General features: G+C 46.6%; 1 protein-coding gene across 1 annotated transcript in view; it reads right to left on the reverse strand.

Moving 5' to 3' along the window:
- LOC144510195 (GDNF family receptor alpha-2-like) overlaps positions 1 to 4,102 on the reverse strand; it is a 361,038-nt gene extending 356,936 nt beyond the window's left edge. Inside the window, exon 1 of the mRNA XM_078239675.1 lies at positions 3,436 to 4,102. Within this exon, the coding sequence (XP_078095801.1) occupies positions 3,436 to 3,475 (40 nt within the window). The 5' untranslated portion in view covers positions 3,476 to 4,102. The remainder of the gene's footprint in view (positions 1 to 3,435) is intronic.
- Between the last annotated feature and the right edge of the window lie 6,736 nt (positions 4,103 to 10,838).

Here is a 10,838-nt window from a genome sequence, read left to right on the forward strand (position 1 = left end):
CATTAGTCCATTCATATAGCCCTAGCTAGTAATCAAACCAGGTAATATCCTATTAATCCATCAATATAACCCTAACTGCTAATCTAACCTGGTAGTGTCCCATTAGTCCATGAATATGGCCTTAATACAACCCTAACTAGTAATGTAACCTGCTAATGCCCCATTAGTCCATAAAGCCCTAACTGGTCATGTAACAAGGCAATGTCCCTTTAATCCATCAATACAACCCTAACTGATAATATAGACTGATGATATCCATCATATTCATTAATAAACCCCTAAATAGTAATCTAACCAGGTAATATCTCATTAGTCCATTAATAAAGCTGTAGCTAGTAATATATGGACTTTAACCTGGTGTTGTGAGACTTCTTACTGTGCTAGTAATATAACCAGGCAATGTCTCTTAATCCATCAATACAGCCCTAACTAGTAATTTAACCAAATAACATTCATCTTATTCATTAATAAACCCCTAACTAGTAATCCATCCAGGTAATATACCTTTATTCCAAATACAGCCGTAACTAGTAATATAACCAGATAATGTATCTATAATCCATTAATACAGCCCTAATAAAACCCTAACCAGTAATCTAACCAGACAATCTGCCAATAATCCATTAATACAACCTTAATACAACCTCAATTAATAATTTAACCAATTAATGTCCCATTAGTCTATCAATAATTCCCTAACCATTAATCAAATCAGGCAATGTCCCTTTAAGCCATCAATACAGCCCTAACTAGTAATTTAACCAAACAATATCCCTCTAATTCTTTAATAAATCCCTAACTAGTAACCTAACTAGGTAATGTTTCTTTAATCCATTAATACAGCCCTAACTAGTAATGTAAACAGTAATGCCCTTTCACCCATTAATACAGCCCCCTAATTAGTAATGTTACCATGTAATGCGCCATTAATCTATTAATATTGCCCCAACTAGTAATCGAACCAGGTAGTATCCCATTAATCCATTAACACAGCCCTAACTAGTAATCTAAACATGCAATGTGTCACTGATACATTGATAAGACTCTTTAATCTAATTCTAACTAGAAATCTAAAGAGTTAATGTGCCATGAATCCAGTGATAGGAATCTTTAAGATAACCATAACTAGATATCTAACCAGGTAATTTGTCATTAACTTATTGACAGGAACCAGCAATACAGCTGAAACTGGAAATCTAACCAGGCATGTTGCTTTTAATCTATTAATCGGATCCTTTAATATAACCCTCAGTTATAAATCTAACCAGGTAAATTGCTGTTAACCCTCTGAGAGGCTACGGTGTAAATGGACATTTTAAAAATGTATCAACTTTAAAAATACTGTATGTCCAGAAACATCAGTGATGTTCAAATATATGTTTAAAATATTTCAATACATATTCTGTGCATAAACCAATATTAAAATAATCTGGTTTGAGAATGGATTGATTCCTCATGAGAATAATGCTCCGTAATTCCAGATTACTAGACATTGCCCCGGATTCCAGACTCCCTCTTATTGCACTGACTTTTCCCAGCATTTCTGCAGGTTTAGTTTCCATTATTGGATTACTTTCCAATTAAGACCCGCCAGCTTGACTGAATTAGGAGCATTCTTCTTTTTTTAATATTTAAGATTAATGGATCTTCACCAGTGTCTGGGCGATGGGAAGGTGGTCTTTCCAAATCGTAGAATCCCTACTGTGCAGAAGGAGGCCATTCAGCCCATCCACTCTGCACCGACTCTCTGACAGAGTATCTTCCCCAGGCCCTATCCCCGTAACCCCACGCATTTCCCAAGACTAATCGCCCTAATCTTGAAATACAAAAGGGGCAACATAGCATATCCAATCCACCTAACCTGTACATCTTTGGACCCTGCTGGTTTTCACTCCAGTGCATGAAATTCAAATCCCAGCAAAGCCCACTTGGTTCTAATAAACTGTTCATTCCCCTCTCCCTAACCCTAAACCTCACCGCCGCCACCCGCCTCCTCCACCCCCACCACCCCCCCACCAAACATTTCCACTTTGTTGATGTTGTTTCTGGAGCCAAGTGGAAAGCCTCAGTTTCTCTCTCTCTCTCTCATTTGTCGGTACGAGAGTTCTAGGTGTGGTTGGTGCCTAAGCTTAACCCCTTGTCTCACACACACGCACACACAGAAACGCCCCTCACCTTTATGCGTAACATCACAGCTGCTGAATGTCCCCCCCCCTCCCGATCGATACACACTGGATGGTGTATCCCTCAACCACAGGGGGGAAGGAAACAGGGGGAGAAACACTGGAACAATGTCACACAGTCTGTGTCAGCAGTGTATATATACCCTGTCCGGATAGCCATTCCCACTCCTGTTTGACTGGTTTCACTCACTCTTATTCCTGTGTTTCAGCTGGGCAAGTCCTCATTTAGCAACACTTTGGGATCTTTTAATGAACTCATGTGAAATATTACTTTCCTCACCCTGTTTTGGTTAATATTTTAGTCCTGACTTTATATTAAATCTCTCTCTCTCTCTCTTTGTGAATCTCCCTCTTTCCGTTAGTATCTCTATCTCTCTCCTCCCTTGGTGAGATGCTCTGTCAGAGAGTCGGTGCGGATATGATGGGCTGAGTGGCCTCCTCCTGCACTGTAGAGATTCCATATTCTTTCTAAACAGAACTCACTAACAGACTGATATTCACACAGAAGCAGGCCATTCGGCCCCACCAGTCCAGACTGTCACCTCCTTCCCCATCTCACTCTCTCATCCCTTTCTCCTTCGTGTTAATCCTGTTTCCCCACCCCGTTATAATGATAATCCAGGTATCTGGTTGGTCCAAAGGGGTCAGGTACTTATTTTCCAATTACATTCCACTCTAATTTCAGCCTCTGTCACACTTTAGTAACAGAGCATTAGCAAAACCAAGCAAGTCAATGTGCCCTGAACTCGCCACCAGATAGCCTTGCTGATGGAATTCCTGTAGATCTCAGAGGGATAAATATTCCTTGAAGATGGATCTCACTTGCCAATATCAATGCCCCTGGATGAAGCAGGCACACACACAACATGCTTTCAAACCAGCCATGGGGGTCTCACTCAACTTTTTTCACCCTCGCTCAATGCTTACAAAGCCAGGGGAACATTCCATGGTCACCCCTGCTTCAGACACCCCCTTTCTCTCTCTCTCCCCACATCCCCCCACAATACATTCAATTTCACATTGGGTTAACCGTTTCATTGCCTCTCTGCTGTCAAGTCACACTGGGACCTCAAAACCAATGGAACCAAGAGGGTGTGTGGTCCAACGCCAGGTTGACTTCCTGACCAAGCACCTCACAGTTGTCTCAACACCCACTCTTCCAAATTCACCCCCCGACCCCCCCACACACCCCTCAGCCCACAGACACACACAGTGCATTGTTATAATAAATCAATCTTCCTCCTTCACTCACCTATGAAGATTAGAATGATGAAGAGGTTTGTACAAATCATGGTAGATTCTCCACAGACCTGGGGGAGGGTGGGAGGGGGAGGAGGAGGAGGGGGGGGTTTGTTGTTATTATTATTTTGTTTTGTTCTGGAGGGGGTTGGGAGGGGGAAAGGAGGGGTGGGGAGACAGAGAGAGAGGGAGGTTAGGCTGCCTGGCCGAACCCCTGGACTTGAGGCGGGTGCGTTTGCCTTGAGCTGGGAGCAGGCATCAGTCTGTCAGTCCAGCGAACCTTGTGTTCCACATCTCAGCGACTCCAGAAGCCATGTCCCCTCCAAAAACTGGCACTCACTCCCCCACACAGCACTGGACACATCTCACACTGGGAGGAATCACCAAATCCGCTCTTTAATCTTCAGAGATAACTGTGTGTGCTGTATGAGGGGGGCGGGGGGGGGGGGGAGAAAAAATCACCCTCTGGAAATAAGATTGGTCCAGGATTCAGCGCAGTCTAAATCCACCAGCTCCCAGCAGCACGGAACCTTCACTCCACACAGCAGCTTGTGAGAGAAGTGTGTGCCTGCCTGCTTTCCAATCCTCTTAAAGCGGACACTTCCTTCTCCAGCTCTCTCTATTCCACTGCCATCCAAATTCAGCCCTCAACCCAATTTTAAAAGACCCCCATTGCCAACTTCCTCCTCCCTCCCCAGCCCTTGTTAATCTCCTGTCTTTAATTCCTCCAAGTCTCTCTCTCTCTCTTCCTCACCTCCCTCCTCTTGACTGATGCAGACACAGACCCGCCTCCACATCCAACTGGGGGTGGGGGGGGGGGGGGGGGGATTAATGATAACTTCCTTTATAGATCTTCACTGTGAATCAGAACATCGATTCCCCCCCCCCCCCCCCCCCGCCTTTCCCCAGAGAAACCAGGCTCCCATTCGAAGTACGGTTGTAATTAACTTAATGAAATCCTTCTCTGTGTGTGTGTGTGTGTCTCTGTGTGTGTGTGTCTCTCTCTCTCTCTCTGTGTCTCTCTGTCTCTCTGTGTGTATTGCCTTGTCGTGTGCAAGTGCAGAGCTAGGCAAAACTTGCTTTGGGTACAGGGAGCGGGCCGGACAAGAGAGGGAGAGGGGGGATTGCAGAGTGTCCCCACTATGTCACTGCAGCTGCACACAGATGCTGAGCTCTCTTCCAGACCGACTATTCTGCAAGAGTTCCTGTCCCACCACAGGGGGACAGAGGGACAGAACTGACTGGAGCCTGGGGGAACCTGGAGATTTGGGTTTTTTGGGGGGGCGGGGGGGGGGGGGTGGTTGGAGAGAGAGAGAGAGAGGAAGCAGTTGGCGTCAGGATAAAAGCAAGCAAGAGGCTCCCCACGAATGTGTGTGTGTGTGAGGGGTACAGAGAGCAGGGGGAGAAAGAGACAGACAGGGAAAGAGAGAGGAACAGAGAGAGAGATGACAGGGAGAAAGAGAGAGAAAGGAGAGAAAGAGAGACAGGGCAAAGGAACAGGAGAAGAGGGAGAGACAGAGACTGATAGGGAGAGAGACAGGGCGAGAGAGAGGGAGAGAGAAAACAGAGAGACAGACAGGGAGAGAAAGCGACAGAAAGTAGGAGAGACAGTGAGAGAGGGAGGAAGAGAGAGAGAGAGACCAGGGATAGATAAAACAGGGAGGGGAGGGAAAGAGACAGGGAGGGAGAGAGCGCAGAAAGAGAGAGAACAGAAAAAGAGGACAGGGAGAAAGAGAACAGAAATAGAGAGAGAGAACTAGGAGAGAGAACAGAGATAGAATAGGGCAAGAGATAGGGAGAGAGAACAGGGCAAGAGATAGGGAGAGAGAGAACAGGGAAAGAGATAGGGAGAGAGAGAACAGGAGAAGAGATAGGGAGAGAGAGAACAGGGAAAGAGATAGGGAGAGAGAGAACAGGGAAAGAGATAGGGAGAGAGAGAACAGGGAAAGAGATAGGGAGAGAGAGAACGGGGAAGAGATAGGGAGAGAGAGAATGGGGAAGAGATAGGGAGAGAGAGAATGGGGAAGAGATAGGGAGAGAGAGAACGGGGAAGAGATAGGGAGAGAGAGAACGGGGAAGAGATAGGGAGAGCGAGAACAGGGAAAGAGATAGGGAGAGAGAGAACAGGGAAAGAGATAGGGAGAGAGAGAACAGGGAAGAGATAGGGAGAGAGAGAACAGGGAAAGAGGGAGAGAGAGAGAACAGGGAAAGAGATAGGGAGAGAGAGAACGGGGAAGAGATAGGGAGAGAGAGAACGGGGAAGAGATAGGGAGAGCGAGAACAGGGAAAGAGATAGGGAGAGAGAGAACGGGGAAGAGATAGGGAGAGAGAGAACGGGGAAAGAGATAGGGAGAGAGAGAACAGGGAAAGAGATAGGGAGAGAGAGAACAGGGAAGAGATAGGGAGAGAGAGAACAGGGAAAGAGATAGGGAGAGAGAGAGAACAGGGAAAGAGATAGGGAGAGAGAGAACGGGGAAGAGATAGGGAGAGAGAGAACGGGGAAGAGATAGGGAGAGAGAGAACGGGGAAAGAGATAGGGAGAGAGAGTACAGGGAAAGAGATAGGGAGAGAGAGAACAGGGAAGAGATAGGGAGAGAGAGAACAGGGAAAGAGATAGGGAGAGAGAGAGAACAGGGAAAGAGATAGGGAGAGAGAGAACGGGGAAGAGATAGGGAGAGAGAGAACGGGGAAGAGATAGGGAGAGCGAGAACAGGGAAAGAGATAGGGAGAGAGAGAACAGGGAAGAGATAGGGAGAGAGAGAACAGGGAAAGAGGGAGAGAGAGAGAACAGGGAAAGAGATAGGGAGAGAGAGAACGGGGAAGAGATAGGGAGAGAGAGAACGGGGAAGAGATAGGGAGAGCGAGAACAGGGAAAGAGATAGGGAGAGAGAGAACAGGGGAGAGACAGAAAACAGGGAGAGAGTGAGACAGGATGGAGAGAGAGAAAGAGCAAGGAGAGAGAAACAGTGTAAGGTAGAGGAAGCGAGACAAAGAAAGGCAGAGAGACTGGGCGAGAGGCAGGGATAGAGAGAGAGAGAGAGACAGGTAGAGAGAAAGAGAGAGACAGGGAGGGAGACAGAGAGAGACAGGGAGGGAGACAGAGAGAATAAGATCAAAGAGACAGGCACAGAGTGAGAGAGACAGGGGGGAGAGACAGGGAGAGAGGCAGATAGAGAGAAAGTGAGAGATAGGGAGAGAGAGAGAGAGAGAAAGATCATGGAGAGGGACACAGAGTGAGAGAGATGGGGGAGAGAAAGAGACAGACAGATAGATAGATAGAGAGAGAGATAGATAGAGAGAGATAGATAGAGAGAGAGATAGATAGATAGATATAGATAGATAGAGAGAGAGAGAGAGATAGATAGATAGATAGATAGATAGATAGATAGATAGATAGATAGATAGATAGATAGATAGATAGATAGATAGATAGATAGATAGATAGATAGATAGATAGATAGATAGATAGATAGATAGATAGATAGATAGAGAGAGAGGCAGAGACAGGGAACAAGCAAGGCAGGGAGGGAGAGAGAGCTGAGCTCAGTGTAATTGAAACTGGATTGTGACTATCTCCGGCTGCAATCTACTGGCACTATTTCAGGGAATTCTGGTGCCTTATCCTTCAATTTCCACCTCACCTTTGCACTTTTATATTTTGTTTAGTCTATTCCCCTTAAATCACTTACTTCTTTCCCTCCTGGTTTACAGATCAGCCCCTGTCCATCTCCCTGCTCTGTGGTCTGCCTGTGCTGCCCAGTGCCCACACTGGGTTAATCAAAACATATGCCCAGTGTCCCTGGCTGGTATCCTGCCCTCTGGCTCAGATCCCCCCCCCCATCACCACCCCCCCAGGAGTGCTACAGTGTCAGCGCTGCCATTATTCCAAATGAGCCCTTAAGGCCTGAGTGCCTTGTCCCTCAGGAGGAGTGAGGATGCACGCCAGAGGTTCCACAGCCCCGAGCGCAAGAAGAGAAACCGCAACCACAGCCACTTCCACTGTCGTGGCGCCTGTTTAATGTGATGGAGCAGACCAGGGTGGAGAGTTCTCCCCAACCCCTGGCCAATATCTATTCCTCACTCAATGATCACTTTGCTGTTTGTGGAAGCTTCCTGCGCACAAATTGTCAGCCCTGTTTCTGACATTGCAATAGTGCCCAACCAGGAATCAAAAGGGATGTTTTTTACACAGAGGGTGGTGGGGGCCTGGAATGCGCTGCCAAGTAGGGTGGTGGAGGCAGGCACGCTGGGATCGTTTAAGACTTACCTGGATAGTCACATGAGCAGCCTGGGAATGGAGGGATACAAACGATTGGTCTAGTTGGACCAAGGAGCGGCACAGGCTTGGAGGGCCGAAGGGCCTGTTTCCTGTGCTGTACTGTTCTTTGTTCTTTGTTTGTTCTTTGACCTCTTCACCCAGAGAGGGATGAGTCTGTGGAACTCACTGCACAGAGGGGGTGGTTGAAGTGAAGGGTGTAGACCAGTAACTGAAACATGTTAGGTTTCAACGGGGAAAAAGCTGGGAGGAGGCTGTAGTGGAGCATGGGGACCAGCATGGGCTGCTTGGGTCGAATGGCCTCTTTCTGTGCCGTGTGCCCTGTGCAATCCCATTTAATCCATTGGTTCTGGAGCGTTTCGCCACGTCCCCAAAGTGGTCAAAGTCACTATCTGAATGCAAGTCTTTCTTTGGCACCTGGGTTGATTTTCTCTCCAACTTGGCAGACGCCTTGGAGTTTACTTTGTAAGTGCATTACAGAAAATATCGGAATGAATTAGTCGGATAATTTCAGAGAAGGCATGGAATCTGGATGGTAATTACGCAGCATTGAGACTGAATACTGGCCTGAGAGTGACCTCTAGTGTACAGTTACATATAGGATCGGTCCAGGCATGCCAGAAGGCGTGAAGCAATCACAGGGACAACAACACAAGTCATGTTCTCCAACCCAGGCACAGTGAGAAAAACATTACTGGCATTTAAAGATCGGATTTGATTCAACAGCTGTCCTAGAGCGATTCATGAAAAGCACAAGGTGGTGGGAGGTTATGGGCTGTCGGTGGGAATGTAGGGTTAAGGTGACAATCAGATCAGCTATGCTATAATTGAAATGCAGAGCAGGATTGAGGGGCCGAGTGGCCTACTCCTGTTCCTAATCTGTGTGTTAGTCCACACTGATGGTGCAGTAAGACAGGTCTTCATCTGTATTCTGCCGTGTTACACCACCCTTGAGTTTTTGAAGGTAGAATTCACTTCAATTCATTCTGTCACACGCTGGGAAAAGATGCTCAATAGTCACAAGATTCAGTTCAAACATGTGCCTGCTACTCTGTGCTTCACTGTCTGTTGGTACCTGTGCTGTAAGGGAGATCTTACGGTGCAGTAGGTTAGTGTCCCCGCCTTCAAGCTCGAAGCCCTGGTAAAGGCGGGCCGTTATGGTCTGAGGGAAGTGCATTCTTAATGTGACCAAACAGGTTGCTTATCAGCCTGCCACTACTTCCAACACACATAGAGTCATAGGGGTTTACAGCATGGAAACAGGCCCTTCGGCCCAACCTGTCCATGGCGCCCTTTTTTTTAACCCCTTGAGCTAGGCCCAATTGCCCGCATTTGGCCCATATCCCTCTATACCCATCGTACACATGTAATTGTCTAAATGCTTTTTAAAAGACAAAATTGTACCCGCCTCTACTACCTCTGGCAGCTTGTTCCAGACACTCACCACCCTTTGTGTGAAAAAATTGCCCCTCTGGACACTTTTGTATCTCTCCCCTCTCACCCTAAACCTACGCCCCCTAGTTTTAGACTCCCCTACCTTTGGGAAAAGATATTAACTATCTCGCTGATCTATGCCCTTCATTATTTTATAGACCTCGATAAGATCACCCCTCAGCCTCCTACGCTCCAGAGAAAAAAGTCCCAGTCTATCCAGCTTCTCCTAACGCAATCCATCGAGTCCTGGTAGCATCCGAGTAAATCTTTTCTGCGCTCTTTCTTGTTTAATAATATCCTTTCTATAACAGGGTGACCAGAACTGTACACAGTATTCCAAGTGTGGCCTTACCAATGTCTTGTACATCTTCAACAAGACGTCCCAACTCCTGTATTCAATGTTCTGACCAATGAAACCAAGCATGCTGAATGCCTTCTTCACCACTCTGTCCACCTGTGACTCCACTTTCAAGGAGCTATGAACATGTACCCCTAGATCTCTTTGTTCTGTAACTCTCCCCAGTGCTCTTAGCATTAACTGAGTAAGTCCTGCCCTGGTTCAATCTACCAAAATGCATCACCTCGCATTTGTCTAAATTAAATTCCATCTGCAAAGCAAATCATCTACATGACCAAAGGCAGGTGGTACGAGTGGTGGAGATTCCTGACCAGTCATGCAAAGTAAAGAATACTGGAGCCTCTAACATTGCTGAACCGTGTTCCAGGCTGCAGCATGCATGTAAAGTGCATGTTATCATGACAGTTCAAGCTCGCTGATTGAATTGTAACACCACTTATGCCTGATAAAGGTGTGTGGGCATTTGTTAAAGGAACCTTCTCACATCAGCCTGAGTCACAGAGTGATGGAGCGAGAAATATGCTTCCTATTTACATAACCTCATAACCCTGAACCAGGACCGAACTCGATCTTTATACTCGAGGTCTAAGATCGTGTCTTAAATTACCGTAAAGAAATATTTCAAAACTTCATTTATCTATGACTAATCAAAACCATTACCAACAGAAGTGATTATTGATTGGGATACCCTTGAGGTTTGCGAGAGAGTCGAGTAACATCACTCTTTCATTGTTTGGGTCCCCTATTTTCTTCATATCAGCAGGTCGAACAACATCAACACAACTTGTAAAAAATAAGACAAGCCAATGTTCAAGGGATGAAAGTGCGTGTGAGTGTGAGCGTGTGTGTGTGTGTGTGTGTGTGTGAGTATGTGTGGGTGAATGTGAGTGTGAGCGTGTGTGTGTGTGAGTGTGAGCGTGTGTGTGTGTGATGGTGTGTGAGTGTGTGTGTGTGTTGTGTGAGTGTGTGTGAATGGTTTGTGTGTGTAAATGTGTGTGCGTGAGTGTGTGTGTGTGTGTGTCAGTGTGTGAGTGAGTGTGTGTGTGTGAGCGTGTGTGTGTGCGTGTGTGTGTGTGATGGTGTGTGTGAGTGTGTGTGTGTATATGTGTGAGAGTGTGTGTGTGCGAGTGTGAGTGAGTGTGTGAGTGAGTGTGTGAGTGAGTGTGTGTGTGTGAGTGTGTGAGTGAGTGTGTGTGAGTGTGTGTGTGTGTGTGTGAGTGTGTGTGTGAATGTGTGTGTGAGTATGTGTGTGAGTGTGTGTGAGTGTGTGTGTGTGAGTGTGTGTGAGTGTGAGTGTGTGTGTGAATGTGTGTGTGTGTGTGAGTGTGTGTGTGAGTGAGTGTGTGTG

Source organism: Mustelus asterias, chromosome 22 (assembly GCF_964213995.1).
Source record: "Mustelus asterias chromosome 22, sMusAst1.hap1.1, whole genome shotgun sequence".
NCBI lineage: Eukaryota > Metazoa > Chordata > Chondrichthyes > Carcharhiniformes > Triakidae > Mustelus > Mustelus asterias.